Below are 25,370 nucleotides of genomic sequence, written 5' to 3'. Positions count from 1 at the left end.
TATTATTAAGGGAAAGGGCAGGGAGTAATTAGAATGTAAATTTCTGGTTTCAAAATCTTAGAATGGAGCAGATCTCCATGATAAAAAAGTCAAAGGTATAGCAATAGGTTGTGTAAGGTGGACTGAGTGAAATAGGTAAGGCGTTAGACTTAAAGAAGTCAAGAATCAATGTGATTTCAAACAAATAAAAAGAAGCTCTAGATCAGCCTGGTACTGGGAAGTCGTGACTTAGAAGGGCAAATAAGACACTAAAGTCAGCTCCTGTATCCATGGGTTTCAAATCTGTGGACTCAGTCAACCACAAATCAAAAATACCGAGTGGGGGGAAAGGTGGGTGTGACCATCCCAAACACGTGCAAACTTTTTCTTTGTAATTATTCTCTAGATAGTACAGTATAACAGCTATTTACATACCTTTTACATTGTATTAGTTATTATAAGTAATCTGGAGATAATTTAAAGTATACTAGAAGACACGCATTGGTTTTTTGCATATACCATGCCGTTTTATATAAGGCACCTGAGCATCCGAATATTGGGGTATGCCCAAGGGTCCTGGAACCAAACTCCCACAGATACTGAAAGAACAACTGTAGTTAAAGATCACATAGCTAGAAAGTGGAGCAGAAGGCATAAAGAATCACAGCCATATTACACTCAACACAGTTTCACACAATGACTGATTGACTAATTCAAGGTTCTGCTATTCGATTTTCTGTGACACCTGGGAATTAATATAATATCAACACCCTTTCACTATCCAGGAACCAGACTGGCAACTAGCTTCAAATTTAATGTTGAAATAATCAGAAGTTCTTGAAACTCTTCAGCCTACTTTGAATTAGTCCAAAACACATGTAGACTTTATGGCAAAAATCAATATTATTTCAATCCTGTTTTTAAAAAAGATTTTTTATTATATATACTTTTTTATTACATTGGGGTAAAATCTTTAAAATTTATTTAATTTAAAAGACAACGTTTTATTTAGAAATCAAAAAACAAGTTACATGTATTTGAATAAAAAATGCTGAATAACTTGTTCTTTAAAAAATGTAAAGCTAGATGAAAAATCAACTACGACAAATTGGCTAAAATATTGTAAACTTAACTATGTAAGAATATGGATTTAATCTTACATATTCAGTAGTAAATATTTTTACACGCAACCATTTGATAAGACTTTTAAAAATCTACTGAATATGAGAGAATTGCAATAATAAGAACCCAATTCACAAAGAATAGGAAGAAAATGGTAATTATTAATAATCACACCATTCGTTGGGTGTGTTGTTGTTGCCACTGCTGCCTACATTATCACTCCCCTTTGTAATTATGACAGCGCCTTTGCAATGCTGAAGGAGTATCATGAAGATAACCTGCAAAGACAGGCCTCCACATGAATGATACATTAATATCTTTTTTATAAAGACAGGGAATGATGGGCAGCATCCAAAGTATGATCTTATTATGATCACACTGGCGTGAATCAATTATTCATGACAATTTGAAATGGTGGGAATCTTTTTTTTTTCTTAAATTTTCTAAGCGGAGTTCTCACAAGTTCTCATGAACCATGGAAAATATACTTAATTAAAGAATGTTCCAAAGCAGAACAAATTTCTCCACCCCCTCTCTTCTATGCTTCACTTTAATGTAATTTTCATCCTCCAAGATAGCATCTGCGTGTTTTAGAAGAGATTTCCCTTGACTTTTGTGTATCTTATTGCAGAACTCAGGAACCTGGAAAAAATCCAGCTTTTGGTGGCAAATGGTGGAGCATAGATTTGCCACTAACTCCTTAAAGGCTAGTTGAAAAAAAAAAAAAAGACCCAGGGGCAAATCACGTATTGATTCTCGGCTTGCTACAGAGGGATTTCTACCAGCCCCCCTCATTCTGATACACCCCTACCCGCTGTACAGAGCCTTAGATAAAACTGGAAACAGGTCTTCCTGCCTTTTGCTGGCTGAGGGCAGCTAAGAGCTGAGAACAACTGTCTTCCAGAGCTTGCTCATGGCAATTGTTCCACATTACAAGTTACTCATGTTTGTGACTAGCATAGCAACTGATTTTCCCAAGCCCAGAAAAACTTCTCTTTCCTGAATTTTGGGAATTTACTGATAATTATAAGATAGGTATAGAATATTACTTTATATTTACCAGAACTGGAGTGAGTCCCACACCTTCAATGCCTACAGCCAGGCCCAGCATCGTGGGTGTGAACTATGCAGTTGCAGAAAGCCCTGTACTTGGAAAGACCCCCATGCCTGGCTTAATGTTCTGCTGTTGTTCTCTTGAAATTCATAATAATGTTTTAACAAGAGACCCTACATTCTCATTCTGCACTGCCCTCCATATTGCGAATCATATAGGTGGTCCTGTCTCCTACAGAACCTGAAGGAAGCTGAATGTACTGGTCTGCCTATAACCTGAAGCATCTTCTACAGATGACTAAGCTTTAATGCTACCTTGAAGAGCTGGTACCCCACCAGCATGATTTTGCATTTTAATGCAGTAATTTTCTTTTAAAAATGTTTTTGTTTTTAAGATAACAAAATAATTCACTTCATAGAAAAAAATAACAATACAGAAGAGAGAATACAGAATATTAATTGGGAGTCCTCTTCACCTGTATTCTCCCATTCAACTTCATAAAACTCCCTAAAGGAAACATCGTGAGGAACTGGAACTATATCTTGCATTAAGAAAAATGTAAATGGACATGTATAATTTGATGTTAATCTTTCCTTCATATATTTATGTATCTATATATATATACACAAATACTGACATATGTCTTTTTTTATTATAATTTTGTTTATCTACTAGACTAAATGGAGAAAACTCTTTAGAATCTTACAATAATGAAGACTGGTTCCAAAAAGTCTGTATTATTTTTTCCATTCATTTCAGGGACCCACCTTAGAGAATATCAAACTACTATTCTATTCATCCCCAACAGGTGACTGACCTTAGGCCAAAGCAGCAAAGAACCAGAGTTGACCAACTGGCTATTTTTCCTAAACCACTTGCTTTTCCTTAGCCTTTTTTTTTTTTGAAACATGATCTTCCTCCATCATCCAGGCTGGAGTGCAGTGATGCAATCACAGTTCACTGTAGTCTCGTCCTCCTAAGCTCAAGCTATCTTCCCATAAGCCTCCCAACTAACTGGGACTACAAGCAGGCACCACCATCCCTGGCTAATTTTTTGTTTGTTTGTTTTGTTTTGTTTTGTTTTATGGAGTCAGGGTTTCACTGTATTGCCCTGGCTAGTCTCAAACTCCTGAAATCAAGCAATCCTCATGCCTTGGCTTCCTGCAATGCTGGGATTGCAGGTGTGAGCCACTGTGCCTGGCCCCTCCAGAAATTTTAAGGCTCAATGAAGCATCTGAAATTCAAGAAGCATTGATTAAAAACCCAACTTTACCTATTATTGGATATGTTTGATTAAAACAAACCTCTAGATCTTTTCTTCCCCAACTGTTATATATAGCAATTCTTACGCAGGCTTTTCCAAAACTTGCACTTTTGGTTTGGGATAAACTATTTCAGTCACTCATTCTCCTTATGACTATACCTTGAGCCTCTACCTCCCCTGAGACGATTCCAACTCAGAAATCTTAAATTCATATTTCTCATTCTCATACTGCATCTTCTCTTCCCATATTTTCTATTCAGTTACATCTGCTTTATTTCTGAAACAACAGGAGACTATTAACACTGCTGCTGTTTTTTCTTATTTGTGGTGCCTTTCTTGTCTTTATTTCCTTCCCTACCTATTTTATAGCCATAGCTCATCACGTCACACCCTCTTTGGACAATATCCTTAAATCATTTGCCCCACTGTCATTTCATCACAACTGTCACTTGTTCAAACTAAAACCTTGGCCTCATTCTCAGCACCTGTCATTCCTTTAACCATATACGCCTTACTGGCTTCATCCCATAGAAAGTTGAATCCATCTCCTCCTTGTAATCCTACCTATCATTACCCCGGTCCAAGACACCTTCCTTTCTCAGCAGATTTATACAAGTCTTCCAGTTAATCTTTTAATGCCTTCAGTCCTTCCCATTCCTATTTATTTTCTAACTATTTCAAGAATCATCATCCTAAAATACAGCCAAATTAAAACACACTGTTGATTAGATCACTTCTCCCTTCAATACTTTCTATCTTCCCTTAACTCTTTAACAGATTATTTCTCTCTCACCTCTCCCCACCCCTCATCTAACATTTACATCCCAGCTTACACAAAACTTCCCCAGCTCTCCTCAAAATGTCCACATCCTCTCTTACCTCTACACCGGTAGATGTGCTGTGCTTTGGGCTTGGAACACCCCAACATCAGCCCCTCTCATGAAGGGCTTCAGTTGGTGGTATCACAGACAACACTTCTACTGGAAAGCTCTCTCAGGCCCCCTCCCCACATGAGGGTTTGTGTTATCCCATAAGAACTTACTACAGCCTGCACTTCCCCTCTGGAACATTCATAATACACATGATCATATTACAATAAATTGTCTCTCCCAAAAGGCTGTAACCTTTGAATGCAGAACCCATATCCATCACTGTATCTCCAACATAACATAGCTGGTAAACTGTAAGCATTCAGTCTTCCTGTAATCAATTTTTAATTTAGTTTTTTAAATTACACCTTAACCCCTAATTCCCAAATTTCAATATAACAACATGATCTGCAAAAACATAATTTATGTGTAAGTTCACAGTGTCCAGATCCAGGAAGTTTGAGGTTTGAGTACTAAAATTATCTAAGCCACAGCATTTGTGGTCTTGATCATTAAATGTTATTTATTTCTTCAGTGGTTAGCATTTTTGGGATGATGTCTAAACCAGTTCCCAAGCCTCAGCTCCTTCCTGAGGCCCACAAACACTCTCAAACGGGAGAAGAATACATCTGCTTCCTCACTGAGCCCTTGTCCACCACTGACACTTTAATACCACCTCATTTCCCCCAATAATGACCAAAAAATTTAGGAATAATAGGAAGAGATTAAAAACTTTTAACCAAAGAAGCAGGATACAGATCACAAATCAAATGCCATCAAATACAATAAAAGTGAAAGGTAAAGTAATAAATTAGAATGATGGTATCAATGATAGAACAACAATAGCAACAGACATTGTGCTTCATGGTATTCAAACCACTTTTAAAATATTCTTACCTGGTCTTCACAACAGCAAATCTGATCACTTACTCAAACATAATGGAAAGTATCTAGAAAGCCCGAAAAGAAGCCTGGTTTGGGGGACACACAGAGAAGTTTACATAGAAACATCTACTCCCGTAAATTGCAAAGCAGTCTCTTTCTTGGTTTCACTCAGCAAATTCGTTTGTATATAACTTGTCATTTCACAACTAATTAAAATCCATGAGGAAATTGAAATTTACAAATCCAGAAAAGTAGAGGTAAATATGAGAAGGAATTTATTATCAATTACAATCTTTAAATAGCAATGGGCTTCATTATATATACTTTTATACAGATGAACAATATTTATATATGCAGTAGGATTATACACATCTGTTAGAAAAGCAGAGAAAATATGAGAAAGAAGAAGAAAAGAGAAAGAAAGGGAAGACAAAAGAATGGGAGGAAGAGAAGGAAGTATGGAAGGAAAGTTCATCCAAGCTGGAGTGAAGGATGCAAAAGGCAGGGAGGGAACTAAGTTCTTCTCAATTTTTTTTTCTTATGGGTAGCCAAGAAAACTAAGGAATATGGGAAGCAGAAAAGACCATAAATAAAGTGTCATTCCTATTCACTTCCTCAGAAAATAAATGTTACACAGAGCACTACCGTAAGAACTTCACTGAAAACTCTTCAAAGTAGCCTTATCAGTAAATGATGGTCAAATTTAGAACTTGATTGCTTTAATCTCATAAAAGTCATCTACACACACTTCAAACTTCACATGAGTAAACCATATGAAGTTGGGAGTGAAAGGGAATTAGAAGGAATACATGGAATACTGTATTGATTTAGAATCATCTCAGGGCCTTAACATCTGAAATAATAGAGGCAAGGTAGGTAAAGCACCTTTTCCCTCCCCCTCATTAATTCAATACACTTAAGTCATCACACATTAATTGAGCATAAATCATGTAGCAATCAGTGTGCTGGCTATTGCTGTAGACAATATCAAGGGTCTCAGAAAGACGTGATCTTTTGGATGCAGCCTGTCTGGACATGTAACACAATGGAGCCATGAAGAACCCCAAAACAAAACATGCCTTAAAATGAAGTTAGGCTCAAGGATAATAATAATGAAAACCAATACATTCAGTGAGTGCTTACTCATTTGGCCCTGTGCTAAGGAAGCATACAATATAATCATTTAAATAACAATGAGGCATAGAGTTTTAGCACCACCCTCTTAAAAATGAGAAATTAAAGCCCACAGAGGGGAGGCAACCGGCCCAGCATTAGCAGCAATGACACAGTCAGGGTCTTACTACTGGAAGTCAGTTTCCATTGACCTCTCAGCTCTTGAACATTAAATGCTCAAGACTAAAATCAGCTCAAAATGAAATGATTCTCCCCAGCTTCTGGGCGGAACCCAGATGAGGATGGAATAATGCAGCCTGAGAAGTGTGTCAGGTAACTTGAACTCCATTCTAGAATACAGCTTAATGGCTGCCATTGACCAGTGAGATAAATACAGGAGCACATCACAAATTTCTTAGGATTATCCACCCAAACTTGAACCCAAACGATTGGTTTGATTTTGGAATAATTGACCATAAAGATCCCCCTTTAAAACAATAATCAAAGCATGTAAACTATAGCCACATAATGTTTGGCCAACATATCGAATAAACAGAGAATTTTTCTGAGAGCCAAATGGAGGAAGAAAAGACACTGAGCAAGGCAAAAGTCAGAATTACTTGCTTCCAATATGTGCTCCCCAAAGTGAATGAGCATGAAATAGTAGGGAAAGGAAACTCCTACATTACCTAAGAAACGTAATATGATAGCTGTATCTTCCAGTCTTAACCAGGTCATAGTTACCTAGGGGCTGGTTGATGTTCTTTTTCATATAAAGTGAATTCTGAAGAAATCCAGATTAACACTTACTGAAATGTTCCTTCAAATGACAACTGTGAAATAAACTTAAATACACATCTCTCAATGCTTTTTCCTTACTAACAAAGTAAAAGTGTTCTAAGTATATAAATAGCATACCTGAGTATCTGCTTTTCTCTCACTGTTTTACATAAAGAAGGCATTCCCTAAAGTGATGAAATGGTATGCATTAAAGGGTGATCTGCATTAAGTTGGCAAAGGCTAGGAAAAGAAATAATAGAGTTCTAATAACAGAGACTGTTGATGTTGAGAGGAAATGCAGATGATGCCAAGAGAAAGGTTTCAAGTAGCAGGATGAGTGAAAAGGCATGATACAGCAGCCCCATAAGGGTGAGAAACTGTGAGCTGGAGAAGAGCTTGCATTCTACTGCCAATTAAATGCTTACTATTATGAGAGCTAAAAACTCTTCAAAATGAATAAATGGGTTAAATAGAACGGGGATTACCATTTAAGTAGAGCATTCTAACTTTGCTTCGGATCATGGGAATTCTATAAAATCACAAAGGAGAGAATTAGCTGAACAAAATAGTTTAATTTAATGGGAAATTTATTTCAGAAGAGAAGCTAAGGAAAATTTCTGGAGTTAAGTAATGACATTTAGAATTAGGAGACGTTTATGTAAAAGCAATGTCCAAGGATAAACTTAAGTAATAAGAATTTTCAGAAAGACCTAGAAAAACCTGAGCTAGAGACCTGAGGCACTTTACAAAGAGGAACAAAGAAAAATGTAAGCTCGCTAGGAAATAATTAGAATAGTAGAATTTGACCTAAATTAAATGAAAACATTACACATGCCTGAGTGTAAGCGCAGTAACACACACACACAGATACACACTTCTTCCTACCTTAGAAATTCCCCCAAAGACTGAGATGAAAATGTTGCTTCTGTTCCTTTTCTCGTCTAAGTAAAACATGAAATATTGCCTATTGCCTGTTACTGGTTTATGCATATTATGGGCTAAATAAAAAAATTAATATTAATTGAGGGTGTCACTTCACTGTAACATTTATTTTACCAAGTCAGAGGAATAGTGATTATTAAAACACGGCATAGCTTCAAATTATATACAATATCATATATGCTAATCTGAGGGGAAAAGTCCAAGTCTTAGCTGATGCTCTTACAAATTCCAAAATTTAAGCCAACTTCCAGAAATTAAATTATACACCAAAATATATTCTAAGAATGTAAAGCCTGTTGAACTGTAAAAGGGATTAAAAAGTCGTAAAATTAAAAAGGAGATTTTCAAGTTATAAATGTTTTTCACAAAATTTCTGTTTTTAATTCTTTACTAATTTGATTTTAAACAAATTTAAGTCGGTGGAATTGTCCTTTTAAATTTAAATTTCGTATGAAAGAGAACCAAAATGTGCATGTTCTGACCAGATTGTGTGTGGCCTAATTTATTCAAAATGTTTAGCTCCATATGGGTTTCTTCTTTTTATTTATTACTTCCAGAATGTATTCTCTTTAGTAAGTTAGCAATTCAAGGGCAACCAATTTGAAATCCACACCCTGAAAGACCACAGTACCCAGGTCTGCCACCTGAAATGTTTTCTAGGTGGACCAGGGAAAGCAGACTAAGTGCAAACTTCTGTGTAGAGCATGAGCCAAGTGTGAGTCTAAGCAGGGAGTCTACTAAGGTCAGGGTTTAAGTTCACAGAATAATTTGGAAATTATTCTCAGCTTGAATATCCCTTATAAGGCCTGAGAATACACCCTTTAATTAGAATACAATTTCCAAAGCAGACACTCCCTTGACTTTCCAGAGCTCAGTTATTCTCAGCAAAGAAAAGTAAAAACAGCCTCATTACACTGACAGCTAACAGTCCCCTATAAATTATGCCTGAATGTCCAGCAAAGAAGGCAGCAGCCATCCGGGACAACGGAGACACAAGCTGCCAGCCCTCACTAGCCACTTTCAAGAATAAAGAAAAAGAAGTCACATTCGACGGCGTGTCTCTCCTTCGCTTCTTGAGTATGCAGCTGAGCTGCCCCATGGAAGCTTGGAAAAAGAGCGGGTTGTGCATTTGATAATGTTCCCACACCCCGGCCAGCCTCATTTTTCTGATGATGCCTCTATTCAGCCAAACTAGCACTACAGTGGGAACACTAATATCAATTCCGTGAGAGCCAGCTGTCCGCCTCTTCAGCCTCTTCCACGGTGCTCAGAGAGCCACACAGGACTCCTGAAATGGGAGCCAGCCCAGGCCTGACTCACCACAGATGTTCCCCTCCTCCCATGGAGCTCTGAGCCAGAGTCTCCTTTTCCAGGGCCTATTGTTATTACAAAAGAGTTACTGGGCCCCCAAAATGTGCAAATGCTTAAGCAAGAAGAAAATACACCTCTTCCTAACCTCGGAGTTAAGACAGACAGACATTAAATTGCACTGAGGTGGCCAATGACTCTGTGGGGAAGGCCAAAGAGGGAAAATCAGGCAGTTCTGAGAGTTTAGTATCAAAGGAGTTGGAATAGCAGAGGCCACCACAATACAGAACTTTCAAATGCTATCCAGAATTGAGTCAGTTTTAAAGATGATATAAAATGTTCCACTTCTGCAAATCCAGATATCAAATTTTTTCTGTTGATCCAACAAAGCAGACTTTGTCTAGAAACGTGTGACTGGGAAAACAACAAAAATGGAGTTTTTGAAATCTGTACTCAAAATTCAGAGTCAGATGTCACCCATAAATATTTGGAAATGCTTGCAGGCTTATGTTTCAGTCAGCAGTGGCATTGCTATCTTTGGCCAGTCTTTTGTATATCCATTCATCTGTCAGTTTTCCCAGCAGCCCTTTCAGATGCGGCTATAAATTTCTGTAGCTCTTCATTCCTTCAGTGACTATTAGTAGGAAAGTAGATAGTTGTTCCGGAATGTTCCAAAGTCCCGTGGCATAGGCTACATCATTATCATAGTAAAGAAGCTCATGCAATTTACAATATATTTGATCAGTACCCACTTAAGCAATTAAATAACTGGCTTGATTCATTTTTTTTAATGGTATGGATTCTATGACTAACATGAGCTTCACCAAATAATACAAACAAATTTAACTCATTAGCATGACTCTCCATATTCTTATTTAATAGTGTTTGTATTTTCGTTGCTGTTCTAAGAAATCTTACTCACATTTTCCTATTGTGGGCCCCAGGAAAAGAGATTAAGAAAATAAATCAATTAAATGAAACACACACTTAAAATTGTTACTACTGAAAAAATATGAGAAAACGGTTTTGCTTCCCAACAGGTAGAGGTAAAATTGTCTCTAGGACTTCTAGTGCTAACTCTGGTTGCTAGGAAATCAGAGACAAAACAGGCCAGTTATTCCACAAAATCATGTGTTTCACAATAGCAGAGTCAATATTAGATGAAAGCTAACCAATATATGTTTCTGAGATAAATGTTTTCTTGAAATAATGTTTATTTGATTCTTTGGATAAAGCTATATAAATCTTCCTCCTTACTAATTTCTGAGTCTCATTTCCTTCCTTCCTACTCCCTTCTCCAAAATGGTCCTAAAATTAAACTAAAACATACTCATTTTTAGAGCTTTTGTTTGAAACCTGGAAATTTCCTTCAATAGTGTTTTTATTGTTGTTGCTTGTTTTCTCCTAAGTTGGTCTCTTTTCCTTCTTTTTTTCTAATTTATTTTGTTTGGTTTTCAGTTAGGGACAGGTAGTGGTATTCTAGAGAGGAAATAAATGTTCTAAGCTTCAAAGTGTAATATGGAAGAGAGAAAAGGGTCTTTAGTATGAAGTTATTTAAGCTAAAGAATTAAATTTTTAAAAATAAAATAAACATTTGATCCCAGAAGTAAATTATCCTCTATCCACTCTGAAAAGCTGAGAAGGAAACATGGTACTTTAGTTCCTGTAAAGCACAATATCAAAAGATTGACTCCCATGCTCTTCCAGATGTGACCTAGCAGCAATCTTTACACCTACGTGTAGAATAATTCATTGTATGGCAAATACATCTTGAATACACCTATGGGAAGTTAGTGACCAGAATGTAAGCTCCAGGAGCTCAAGAGCAGAACCTGACGCAGAATCCGCATTCTGAACAGCACCCAAAATACACGGTATTGCAGGGCATTCAAAGAGTAACATGAAAACAGACCAAAGCTTTTGTATGTATTCTACACAGCAATTTTAGGAAGAAGAATATCAGAAAAAAATTTTAACAACAGTGATAAAATATGAATTGTAAAGAAATTCAGTCAGTTAGCCAGAAGAACAGAAACCACAGTAGCTTTTAGCTCCAGCTTTCTCTTTTTAGTTTCTCCATCCACATATACTTAAGAGTTGTTTGACTTCCGCTTAGTTGCTACTCAAAAAGGAACTGAATTTTGATTAAATCTCTCTGAGAATAGAGTCCAATATTAACGGATCAATTCTTCCTTTCTAAAGAAAAGAGTACACTGATAGCATTATTTATATCCTAGCTTTAGCTTTGTAATTGAAAATACTAATAAAACCACTTTCAGATAAACTGTTGATGATGAGCAGCAGAATTATCAGGAACAATTAACAGAGAATATATTATCATAGTCATATCCCCAAATCACTCAAAATTTTTCTAAAAATACTTACTTCTGATGAGTTCACCATCTGAAGGATTTCCCCAAATGGACTGGTCTTGCATCTCTCCATGTGTGAAGTGGCTATCACTAGCTTGAATTATATCTTCCTCAGTATTGTCTTTATCACATTTTCCTGAATTAAAAAAAGATACAGTTATTATAATTGAATTTTACATATTTTTTTCTTTGTTTAGTATATGGATTTTTCTAAATGCTTCAAAGTCTGCCATAATTTAAAGAAATAAACAGGTATTCCTCTATTGACTGCTGCTTGTTATTGGCTCAGTAACAGTTGTTTACTGAGGACCCACTATCGGCCTGACATTAAAGAACCAGAGACATTCATGGTAATAATGATCTGTTAACGTTTACAAGTAATTTTAGCACAGCAAGTGATGTACCAGTGATAGAGCAATGTGGAAAGATTATAGCAAGGTTGAAAGTGAGTGAGTCCATGCATGTAGAGGGTGGAGCGGCAGAGAAAGGAGCAAAAGAGAAGAGGCTCTGATGAGTGGTGGAGACGAAAGTCAGCCTGCAGCTGAATGAGGAGTGATTTGAGTAGAGATGAGGTATAGAAAGCAAGTATAACATTCTCTCTGTAAAAAGTGAGGAAAAAGTAAAGGACTGTATAATGCATCCTCCAAGAAGTGGGTGTTTAGGATGAAAGATTTGCAGGTGGGTTTATGCATTCTCAGGGGGAAAGGCAATATGTAAGGAAATGTAAAGTCTTTTGGGGATCATAAGTCAAGCCAAAAGCAAACTGGTAACAAGCTAAAATGCATGCTATGAGAGGTCCAGAGCACTAAAGAGGTTCGAGTGAAGAAAAAATACTCATCAGGATTCAGAGATCAAGAAAAGCGATGAAGAAAAAGGTACATGTTGAATAGTCTTTAAAAGATTAGTTGGATTTCAAAAAGTACAGTTGGAAGAAAAGTGGAAGAACAGCACGGGCAAACTCCAAAAGCAGGCATTTGGGCAAAGGTTCCAACTCTCTGGACTATGAAGTACTGTGAGTGGAAAATTAGGAGATAAGACTGTAAAGGTTTGATTAGAGACACTGTGTGGATATTAGAATGCTAAGGTGAGAAATCTGGATGTAATTCAAAAGCAAGAAAAATAAGTCAAAGTAGCCACTGAAGCTTTATGGCCTTATCAGAGCCATGCCTTAGGAAGATTAATAAACTTGTGCAAACTTGTGATTATCAGTTCTGGCCACACCCATATTCCTGGGTACCACTACCAAAGATTCTATTTCAACTGAGGGAGAAGAGGCTGCACTCAGATGATTCCACTGGAGTATAGATACATGTAAGAGGGAGAATACAGTAAGGGAAGCTAAAAGAGAGACTTAGCAAAGCCCATATTGAAGTTGACAAGAGTTTAATTAACTGGATAAAAAGATGGAACAGAGGTTAAATGTGAGACACTAACTAGGCATTTGTAGAGATAATCAAGGAAGATGGGGTTGGATATGACCAAGTTCTCAGTCTGGACTTGACTGGGAAAGCCTAGAAATCAGGAGAACAATTTATTCTTTTAATAATAGATATTTTTGCACAGTAGCTGTTTAGGCATTGTGCTAGGTGATGAGGATACAACAAATTATGAAATGCTGCCCAGGCCTTCTTGGAGTAGTTTACAGTCTAGTGGATGAGTTCAGTATTGGACATTTGAATTTGCAAGTCAGAAAAAGGGTTAGAGCTAGAAACAGTCATCTTTCTATACTTGATTTCCAAAGCCATTCAAATTAATGAGCTCACTAAAAGAGTCACTATATTAAGAAGTATCATAAAGAGTACCAAGTACCAAGAAGAGTCCGTACAATTAGGAAGAAGTTAGAGAAGTAAGAAAAGCTGGATTACGTCAAGCCATGGAAGCAAAGAAAGGAAAGAGATTCAAACAGAAGTTGTTAGTCAACCGTGTTAACATTTCCAGTGGAAGGAAAAAATTTCTGCACATGCAAAACTTTTTCATGTACCATGGGGATTTCACAACAATTAAAAAGTTCTACCATGAAACAAATTTCAACACATAAAAATAGATAGACACCCACTTAGGACCAAGTCCAGAGGCTAAGGTCTCTGAACAAAATGGGGTCTTAAATTCCAAGGATTTTTAAAAACAAAACCATATTCAAATAGCAGTAAAATATAAATTGAAAACATGCTAAACCAATATGCTCTAGATTTATGTAACATTTACTCAGCGTTATCATAGAGAAATGTAATCTTCATGAGATGTTAGTTTCAATTAAAATCTTTACTTTTTTAAACAACTCCAGAAATCCTTCCACTGCTACAGTCAACTCAAGGCCATTCTGAGATTATCAATAAAAGAGATTTTTCATGGAAACTCACTAGTAGACATGAACTAGCTCATCAGCACAGTCCTACATACTTGCTGCCACTGTTATGTGGCTGACTGCCGCCAGGTGTCATGCAAGTAGGCTTGATTCAATTAGCAACTTTAATTGAAGCTGAATGAAATTAATTATATAATTTTGAGCTGTTCATGTTTAATTCCATTAAAATTAATTCATGAAACCAAGGCATTATGAAGCATTGCTGACTAAAAGAAAATAGGTATGAATAAAGCCTCTAGACACACTTGACTCATATTTGAATCATGTCCAATATTTGAGTGCTGAACACAGACCTTCTCAACTCTCCACTGAATAAATGAAAATGCCATGTGGTCCATATACAGATAAATGTACAACTATGTAACCCACTCTAGGCAAAAAATGAAGCTCTTCCTGCTCTAAATTGTTATTAATGGACAATTTATCACACTTTTTAAAAAGTTTCCTTATCTGTGAAATTCCAGAATTAGGTGATTCCCAGTGTCCTTCTCAGGTGAAAACAAAAAATCTATCATTCTCTGTCTGATTATATTCAATAAATATGCAATTATTGTTAATTCACTACTCTGTCTATTCAACTTTGCGTCTCTTGAAAGCTAAACATTTTGGCTCAAAAGTTGGCCTCAGGTTTTTGCTGTGATCCACAGCACCAAGCCCAAAGTTCAGAAAAGGTTCCCAATAAAAAATTTAAATTGGCTTGCCAGTTCTCCACTTGTATGAACTAAACTGTGACCACTTGACTGTTTTGTGACTTTCTAATTTATACATATTATTTTATTAATATATCTTTACTTATTACTAACTTCAATTAACTACACATATGGCAGTCTCATAAATGGTGAGTAGTTACATATACCACTGAAGAAATGCTCTTGAGAGAGCAGGACTTATTGACAGATAATCATAAGATGGGTACCATGATATCCAAACATAAAACCAACCTTACTAAAGCTTTCAATGGGTTGAGTCAGCCACTACTCATTACAGTAACAAAATGGAAGTTTCTAGTAACCAATTTCTATTATCAATATAGGTTTTCTGTGTTGTTTCTGAAATGAGAAACAGATTCAGCCCTTGTTTAATTAATTTCATTCTGGATAATGGAGGTTTGTAGTTGCGACTCAACTAGTAAGTAGGCCTGAAAGACAATCCATAGGCAATCCAGTGATTTCAGTCATGTATGAATGAAATCAGTCTATAACTTTCTACAAGATTTCTATTTACATGTCCAACAGGCCTACATCCCAACCCAGTGTAGGAATTTTCTCTTAAAAGGGGGGCCTTCATTATCTCAACAATGCTGTTTTTCTGAGCCACTGGTCCTCTACTTTCCCTGAGTCAGAACTGCTCTACAGCTCTTTAAACATAAAGATGCACAGGCCCAACTTAAGAGATTTCAACTCACTTTTGTGTGGGGCTGGGGGAGTGATATCACTGTGATATATGACCATGTTCGAGGGGCACTATTCCAAGTTAACTCTTATCTTACACTACAAAGCTATTTATATTTAAAAAAAAAAAAAACCTTAGGTATATCAAATATTGAGATACAGATGTTGCTACTCAGCCCTTTGTCATAGTATTCCAAGTACTAGAAAATAGATTTGTATCTAATCAACTAATAAAGACGTATTTATTTCTGTCTCCATGTAAGGACAACTATTAAGAATACAAAATCTGGCTGGGCGCAGTGGCTCATGGCTGTAATCCCAGCACTTCGGGATGCCAAGATGGGAGACAACCTGAGGTTGAGACTGGCCTGACCAACATGGTGAAACTCTGTCTCTACTAAATATAAAAAAATAGTTAGGCATGGTGGTGCCTTCCCATAATCCCAACTACTTGAGAGGCCGACTCAGGAGAATCATTTGAATCCAGGAGACGGAGGTTGCAGTGAGCCAAGACTGCGCCCCTGCATTCCAGCCTGGCCAAAAAGAGCAAAACCCCGCTACCCCCACCCAAAAAAAAGAATATAAAATCTAAATAATATACAATGCTAATCAATTCTACTAATAATGGGATAAAAGAAACATGTTTTAGATATTAAAATAAAAAAACTGAAGACACGGTAAAAATAGTAATAGATCAAAGAATAGTTGAACACCACGGGCATCTCCTTCCAAAAGGCTAGCTCCTGAGCATCCTAGTATGCCCACTCTGGACAAACAAGTGAGGAAGGACTACTTTCCTTTGGATGAGAATAAAGCCTAGGTCCCTGACAAAATATCCTCTTGCTGGAGACACCAAACACACACACATAAACAATCAAACAACTACAAAACAGAAGGTAATAACAACTCCTAATTCTGGCTCAAAGGCTGACCAGCTGTGTGACTGAGGCTCATTGTCTTCATCCTCTTCATCAGGAAATGACAGCATTGAAGTAGATGAATGCAGAGTCCTTTCCGGCTCTAAAATTCTGCAAATCTGATTCTGCACAAGGGCTAAACAATAGAGCCAAATCTCATATGGACACGGAAGAGTGTTTAGAATGGAATAGAAGAAATCATAGAAAAGCCATTGTACGGCATTGGATTTGAATTAATTCTCAAAGAAAGTGACGAACATGAATTGAGCAAGAGTAAATGGAAAAACTAAGAGTTCCTAATGATCAATTTAAATACAATATATCCTACACAGAAATGACTATCTATCTTATAGGATCAATACCCTTTATTTTCTTGTTTCTAAAGAAGTGGATGAATGGTAAGAAATAATCTTCTCCAATCTCAATTATTCCTGTTGAAGGAGAATGAAAAATATTCAAGTAAATAGAATTTCCATTTACTTTAAAATTCTATAATATTTTACCTAGTTGGCATTATCTAAATTTAAAATTTTGTAGTTTTACTTGTCTCCAATAGTTGGGGAATAAGATAATCAGATGGTGATTAGCAAGAGAGAAAAATCTAAGAGTATTAATATTAAATTATATAACTTATATAAAATATGATATATGCCATATAATAGCTACTCAGCTAATATGTGGTTGTTACATAAATTTTAAAAAATGTTTTTTGTTGTTGAAAGAGTAAATTAATGAATGTTTACAATTACAGTATTAATTGTTTTCAAAGGACTTAAATATACAACATTTATTTGATCTTCAGAACCATCAACAATGTAATGTAGAAAAAAAAACTTAGCTCAGTTTTAACTCATGAGAAAACAGAGTCTCAGAGATAGATATTCAGTTGGTAACAGGATGATAAAATCCAGAGTTGGAAAAGATCTGCAGCTCAGCTAGTTTCATAACCCACCCGGGGAAGAAAGGTCTAGATAGCTGCAAGACGGGGACTACTGCGATACTTAGCCATTCTCCAAAATTTCAAGGACTGGTACTTCACAACAGAACACCTTTTATTCCTCGTCAGGTTGGTGCATTAATAAGTTATTTTTTAACATAAATCTGTTATTAAGTCATTTATAACTAGCCTTAGTTCTGTTCTTTGTAGGTGAAAATAGTAAGCTTTCCCTTTTACATAAGACAACTGTTTAAACTATTGAAAAGGGATTTTTTCTATCAATTTTTAATCAAGCAATAATATTATTTCCATAGCTAAATGCTTTTCATAAATAGTATTATAATAGCAGAAGAACCTGAGAATGTTGCTTCAAGTTTCTGTACACGCCACAGTTTTCCAAAAACTGGGGGCAATATTGCCACTTCAAAGTCCAGATAGTTGAATACTTCCTGACAAATAAAAAGACTCTCATTAGTGTCTCTGGGACAGAGGGACTATTCCCAAACTGTACTCTGCACTAGAGAAGTTGTTAAAAGCACAGGATCTAAAATCAGGGTACCTGTGTCCACCAAAAATGATGTAGATCCTGGGCAAGTTAATCTTTGTCAGATTCTTCATCTTTGAATGGGAGTAACAACTGTCTCTACCTCGTAAGGTGGATGTGGAAATAAATGAAATCAAGCCAGAAAAGCACAGTGTCTGATGTAGAGTAACAGCTCATTCACACTGGTTATTATTATTAATTTAATTGTTATTGCAACAAGCACCTTTTAAAAACATGCTATAAACAAATAATAGAGAGGCTGGTGAGGGCCTCCATTTCATTATCCATTCAGTAATCCCTATATGAAAAACCAGGCAATAAGTACGTTTCCAGGCTGAATACAAGGAAAAGCATTGTGTCCTCTGAGTAGCTGTATGTTATTTTTTCTCTTATAGACAATAAAAAGTATATCCCCCAAAAGTTTTCTTTTGAATGCACATCTACATACAAAATTAAATAACTCTGTTTGACCCCACAACCTATACCTATATATTCTGATTTCCCCAGACTTGGATGTCCTAGTCTACTTATATTTTCCATTATTCTGTTTTAATCCTTTTTAAAAAGTATTCTTATAAGCCACCTCAAATAGTCTACTGAACCAATCAGAAATATGTGTAAATTCACAAACCAGAAAAACAAAAACAAAAAAGAAAAATACATTTTCTACTTGTTATCCATACTTTATTTGCTTACTTCAAGAAAGGCTAATACAAATGATGTCGGTTGGCAGGAATCTTTATAAAACTTCATCAGCGTGAAATCTACTTATATTCTTATATAAAGGAGCGTAAATCGTTCTCTTTGTGTTTAAATTCTGAGACTTTTGCATGTTAGCTCTCATATACTTCAATTAAAAATATTTGATGATAATCTACGACAGATCATTTATAATCTGCTTATTATGTATGTTGTTATTGCTGATATGAAATTTATATTCATTCCTCCTTTATCTATAACAAACTTGCTTTAAACAATTTCATATTTATTCTCCCATTAAAAACCCAGCATTATTACAGATGATCAATATGTATTCTAGTTATGAAATTTCAAGTAATCTGAGACTAAAATCTCTGGGAAAGTAAAAAAAAATCTAGGTCTGTATTTTTCCAGCAGTTCAGAATAATGTGGAAATTCTACAAATGTTTCCCAACTGCAACCTTTAAAAAACCAAAGATAAGGCAGCTTTCAGGAAGACCTGAGGCTCTGGAATTTTACTTCTTCACTGATCCAAAAAAAAAAAAAAAAAAAAAAAACCATCAAGCCTAATGACCTTTAAGGCACATTGCAAAACCAGCCTGCTTTGTCTAACATTCTAAAATGGATTAAAATCTCATTGTCCAAAAATGCATGTTAAGATAACCAAAGCATTTAAACAGATGAGTGAACATATGCATAAAACTTAAAGATTTTGCAAACACAAGGAAGTTATAAAATCATACACTATAAATATTTGTTGAGTAAATCAAATGCTTATATCAACTTAATTAATTCATTGTTATCAGTATTTTGAAAAATAATAAGGCTTCTGAGCAAGATCTAAAATATATCCCTTTGAAGGGCTTTTTATCTATTTAGAAGCTTATGGTATATTTAGACTCAAAAGAATGGATGAAAATGACATTGGCTCAATCACTATAGGTTTGGTGTAAGTAAAAGGAATGGAATATGCACATGGGAAATTGGAAAACAAATTACAAAATTATATGAAAATGCAATTGAGTATTAATATGCAAAGGAATAGGTACAGAGTGTGGCAATCATTTAAAATACATCTCAATAAATCAGGGCTCTAAATACATGAAGGGAGAAGGAAGAATTCTATATTTTTCACTTAAGAAAATAAGTGTATGTGCCTATGCAACAATCCTGTATGTTTTGCACATGTACCCCAGAACCTAAAGTGTGATAAAAATATTTTTTTAAAGTGAAAAAGAAAATAAGTGTTTAGATAAGAGCAACCTGATATAAGAAACAGGACACATCACAGTCATCTTAGTCTCTTGCACCTTTTACATCTAAACCTACTGTTCCTTATCCTAAGAGTAATTTTTTTTAGGATGATTGACCCTTAGGCACAGTAAATTCCTTCTTCCTCACATACAGGTTCAGTTATGTTTATTCAGGCAAACAATATGCTAAAACTAAAGCCAAATATTCATAGGCTTATGGAATCTGGGTTAGATGAGCTCTTAGAGGTCCCTCTGAACAAACTGATAAAATAAATTCAGATGAAAACATTCAACATCCAACATTTCCAAGAATAGGTCAAGGACTAGGTATGAATACTTACAGGGATAGAGAAATAGCTTCAGAAAATAGTTTACTCCACTAAGGGAGTTTTAATTATTTGGACCATCCTCACATTAGACTAAAATCTACTACCCTAAAATTGTCACTGATTCTTCATATTTTGCTTCTTGCAAAATCAAACCAAGTAAACAAATCAAAGTGTAATCTTCTCTCCATGTGACAGTGCCATATTAGAAAGTATCTCATGTTCTTCTATCTTGTCTGTGCTAAACATGCTCAGTTCATTTGATGGTTTTTCAGAGGCATCACATTCTAATCAGTTTTACAGGTACAATAGCCTTCTTAATCTTGTCTAGAAAACTATCATGAAAGAGGCCAAAGTCCAGTGACACCATATCTATAGCAGATCCCTTAACTGTCAGTCTGTATACTCTATTATAAAAAGGAATGGAAGGCCCTCTCCACCCTTGCTGTGGAGCAATGAGTTCTTTGGATTCTCCTCTAAGACCATAATCTATATTCTTCTGGCTGTACCATCTTTGCAGTCTCTTCAAATTCCAGTTTCAGTAACCTGCAGGAAGATAACCTGTAGATCCATTATCCTAGCCCTGACACCTATCCTAAGGTACAGATTTGAAGTTTTCACTCGACATAAATATATCTTTAGCAACTCAAACTCAACACTTCCCAAAATTCATCACCACTTTTCTTCTCTCCCTGCCTGTTTCTTTGTCTGTCTCTTAGCTAACAGTAGTTACAGAATCACCTTCAACTCTGTATTTTCGTCTTATGTCGCCTATTCCAAAATAATCAATTACCAGATCCTGCTAGTAACAACTTCCCAATTTCTCTTCAATCTACACTTTCTTTTCTACACCCACTAGCAGTGCCTCAGCCTCTTTACCCTCCAATCAAAAATACTTTCTGGATTAAATACGTTACTCCTTAGCTGAAATATGAATTACATTTATTTTGAATATTAATGAAAAATTGATAGTTGAACATTGTAGATATTTTATGTTGTAAACTCCTATACTTTTTCATGCTGAATAATTTTATTGTATCCCAGTGAGAAATAAATAGTACAACCCCTCAGATCTTATATGTTGCTTGGGTAATGAAAGAAATAAGAACTATGTTTAGGCCGGGGGTGGTGGCTCAAGCCTGTAATCCCAGCACTTTGGGAGGCCGAGGCGGGTGGATCACAAGGTCAAGAGATCGAGACCATCCCGGTCAATATGGTGAAACCCCGTCTCTACTAAAAATACAAAAAATTAGCTGGGCATGGTGGCGCGTGCCTGTAATCCCAACTACTCAAGAGGCTGGGGCAGGAGAATTGCCTGAACCCAGGAGGCGGAAGTTGCTGTGAGCCGAGATCGCGCCATTGCACTCCAGCCTGGGTAACAAAAGCAAAACTCCGTCTCAAAAAAAAAAAAAAGAACTATGTTTATAGAGACCCAAAAGTTGGGTCTGTTTATAAACACCCAAAAGATCAGGGCTGATTGACCATGAAAAAGAATAGGAGGATTATGCCTTGGAGTGGCAAAAGTAAGGGGAGGAAGCTGGTTCTTTCATACTCTTGACACCTAGTTTCAGAGAGCCTGTCACCTGCTCGACCACAGGGTACCTTATTTTCAGGGCTCAACACGGCACAATTCTCACCAAAAATCCCTACAAACTGTAGTGTTCTTCAAGTAGGGTCACTAGCAGTCCAACCCAGACAAAACTGATTCCTCCTCGTCATTCTGAACTCCTCTCTCAACCTCTAAATTGACATGCTCCAGGATGATACCAGTCAGTTGGCAACTGGCCATAAATCAATCTGTCACATGGCTGTTATTTTCATCTTGAAATGATATTTCAGTAAGAGATTACAATTTAATTTGGTAAACATTTGGATCTCATGCTCTCTCATCCCGCTGACACATTCCTTGTGGGCAAAACTATACATTGTTAATCTTCACAGTACCTTGTAGGCACACCGAAAAAATATTTGTTGACAGTATTTTCCCCTTCAAATTTCTCAATAGTAAAATATATGTGCTAACATAAAAATTAATTTCAGACTTTTTTCCTGGAACTACCAAAAATTGGGCATAAAGGCACATGTATATGAATCATCTCACTTGAGATCATGTGGGTGTGAACCTGAAAACAGAAGTAGACTGTAAGTAAAAACCACAAACGAAATTAAATTCATGTTAAAATAACTCTTTTCATAGTTCCTACTTAGCAAACACTAAGTGATTAGAAAACAAATCTTAAAATATAACTCAATTTCAAAAACTTAAGATTAAAAAGCTTTGCACTTTCAGGACATGTAAGCTAATGTAAAAAGAGGATATTAAAAGTTTAAGTAACTTCAGTAGAGTTTTGCTGGCAAGACAGAGAGGGAAAGGGACAAAGAAAAGGGGAAGGGAAGAGAGAGAGAGAAAGAGAGAGAGAGAGAGAGAGAGAGATCAAGCATCCAAAATACTGGAGTATATAACATAGCACTGATTAAGACAGAAGGGATGCAGCATCTTTTTTTGATCTACTCTTACGAATCAATGAAGTTAAAATGTCCAAAATCCAGAATCAATCTAGTCAATAGAAAATATCTTCTCTTAATAAAAACTGAATAAAGACTTTTAGGAGTAGAAATACAGAAATCACTTGATTTATCCTCTGCCTTTATACAGGAGAATATTTACATTATCTCAGAAAGATAATTTGGTTGAATTTTTTCTGTTTCATATGCTGTTGTTCTAAATAACTTTGTATGTGCAAATGGCATAACTTTAGATTGTGTCAACTAATGTTTCCTTATTATCCCCAAACCTTTTATCATTATAAAAATATAATCCAGTAAAATAATTGCACACTGTTATTAAGCCTTCTTTCCATGAAATCATCTCAACAAGATCCAGGAAACAAGGTTCAAAGAAACAGGAAAAGGCTTTACACACCCAAAAATTCCACAGCTTCCCTCATAGCCCTGAAAGGTCACTCAATCACATATATTAAAACCTTGTATGTGAACTGACCAAACAAAGCAACAGCCATATTTTTTTCTCACCAGAAGTCTTAGCCTGTCAATTGCATTGCTCTTGGATTCTCTTCCCAACTTGGAACACAAGACCAATTAATATAAACAAACTCTTCCCACACTTGTGTGATAAGCTTCCCTTGACATCCTCTCATCACTTCCACCCTGCCAACCTCCAATCCGATGTTAACTGCAAAATCCATTCTATTTGCTTTGTTTCCCAAGCTCCTGCATGCTCCTCGCTGAGAAAGGTGATCAACCATGCTGATCACTTCCACTAAAAATTCCTGCCATTCAGTCCTAGTTGATCTCTTCGTGTTATCAAGCAGCCATTTTGTTTGCCCCAGTTTGACTACCTCTTTAATTTTTCCTTCTTCCAAATCTTTTCTACACATCTCGAATTTTCTTGATTCATCCTAACCTCCGTTGCTCTCAACACGTTATCGTTTACTTTACTGAGATCTAGGCCCTTGATATTCCTTCTCATATCAAATTTTCTCTAGATTATCACCCATCCTTTTCTCTTACCTCCATCTCAAAGAGGAACATTCCCAACTTTCCAAAGATTGGTCTCTTCATCCCATTCCTTCCCAGAATTTTTATCTTTCCCTTAGAAACACCTACTGTACCACTTCCTTCTTCTGCTATCTCCTTTAATCTTCAATCTCTCCCTATCTTCTGACTTTTTTCTCATTAGTGCACAGTGTGTTCAGTCCTCCCATCTAAGCAACAGAAGTCTTCCATGCATCTTGTTTCTCCTTAAAAAAAAACTCACTCTTTTCATCTTTTGTATCCACCAAATATCTAATGCTCCTGTGACTAAGACTCAATAGCTTCTCCTAGATTTCCACTCAGGCTCCAAAGCAAATTATGAATTACCTTAAATTTCTACTTTTCCACCATCTCCCATATAAAATATTTTACCCAACCACTGGCTGGGCACAGTGGTTCACACCTGTAATCCAGCACTTTGGGAGGCTAAGGCGGGCACAAGTTCAGGAGTTAGAGACCGGCCTGGCCAATATGGTAAAACCCCATCTCTACTAAAACTACAAAAAATTAGCCGGGTGTGGTGGCATGCACTTGCAGTCCTAGCTACTCAGGAGGCTGAGACAAGACAATTGCTTGAACCCGGGAGATGGAGGTTGCAGGGAGCTGAGATCATGCCACTATACTCCAGCCTGGGTGCTAGAGTGAGATTCCATCTCAAATACACACACACACACACACACACACACACACGTATATATTTTATCCAACTATATGAATTCATCAAAATGTGGACCCTGTGCTTGGTCTCAAGAGCTTCAAAGATGAATAAGTAAAAAAATCTATACCCTCCGGGGATCTCACAGCTAAGAAAGCTCTATCCTACTTTTGCTATTGTTCTTAAATCAGTTTCCTCAATTTTACTCCTACTGGTTTTGCCTTAAGTCCTGTAATCTTTTGTCGGCTTATTGTAGTCACTGCCTCCACTCTTGATGCTTCCTTCAAAATCATCCTATGAACTGTCACCAGAACAGTTTTCCTAGAAACACCAGTGGGTCCCGTCCTTTCCTTCTTAAGAAACTTCAGTGTTCACCACTCCTACAGAAGGCACATGCAAGTTCCTCAGCAAGAGAATCAGGGCCCTCCTGGAGTTGACTTTAGCCTATCTTGTTCTCTGCCCCTTCATACAGCCCATATGATGGTCTTGGTGAAGTACCCAATATTCTGTAACCATCTCCTTCAAGCCTTAGTTGCTACCATGTATCTCCACAGAGCTGAGTCCTACAGCAATACTAGGCTTCCTGATCCAACCCAATTCGAAACTTTTCTTAAGGCTTTTCCAAATCCCCAACTAGAAACATGTTCTCTCACCCATGTTCTGCCATCCCACTTTCTTTGTGCCTCTATTATGGCACTGATATCCTTAACATGCCAGCCACAGTCTCCGCATGTACCATGATATTCCTTAGGACTTTTTTTTTTTTCACAGATCTTAACTCAAACAGTTCAACTTCTCCAAATGCTTTCTTAAACTTACAGATATATCTTCTTTAACTGCTTCCTTCCTCCTTTTTTGGTCTTTCCTAGTTACATCCTTCTCTTATTCATTTGGTTCTTTTTCTTAACAAAGGGAAATGAATGTGTCCAGCTGATAAGCCCTCCACTTGTATAACTAAAATCATAAAATGTACATTAGTTCATTCAGACATTAAAAAAAACTAGAAGTATAAGTTCTAAGATTCATTTTCTAAATTGAAA

General features: G+C 36.4%; 1 protein-coding gene across 2 annotated transcripts in view; it reads right to left on the bottom strand.

Moving 5' to 3' along the window:
• Window positions 1-25,370, bottom strand: part of MDFIC (MyoD family inhibitor domain containing) — an 88,814-nt gene that overhangs the window by 57,222 nt on the left and 6,222 nt on the right. For both annotated transcript variants that reach the window (XM_009002727.5, XM_035254186.3), the window contains exon 3: window positions 11,702-11,824. In XM_009002727.5, the coding sequence (XP_009000975.1) occupies window positions 11,702-11,824 (123 nt within the window). The remainder of the gene's footprint in view (window positions 1-11,701; window positions 11,825-25,370) is intronic.

The sequence above is a fragment of the Callithrix jacchus genome, chromosome 11, assembly GCF_049354715.1.
Source record: "Callithrix jacchus isolate 240 chromosome 11, calJac240_pri, whole genome shotgun sequence".
Taxonomy (NCBI): domain Eukaryota; kingdom Metazoa; phylum Chordata; class Mammalia; order Primates; family Cebidae; genus Callithrix; species Callithrix jacchus.
Note: the sequence above shows the minus strand (reverse complement) of the source record. Positions and strands in the feature narration are given on the sequence as shown.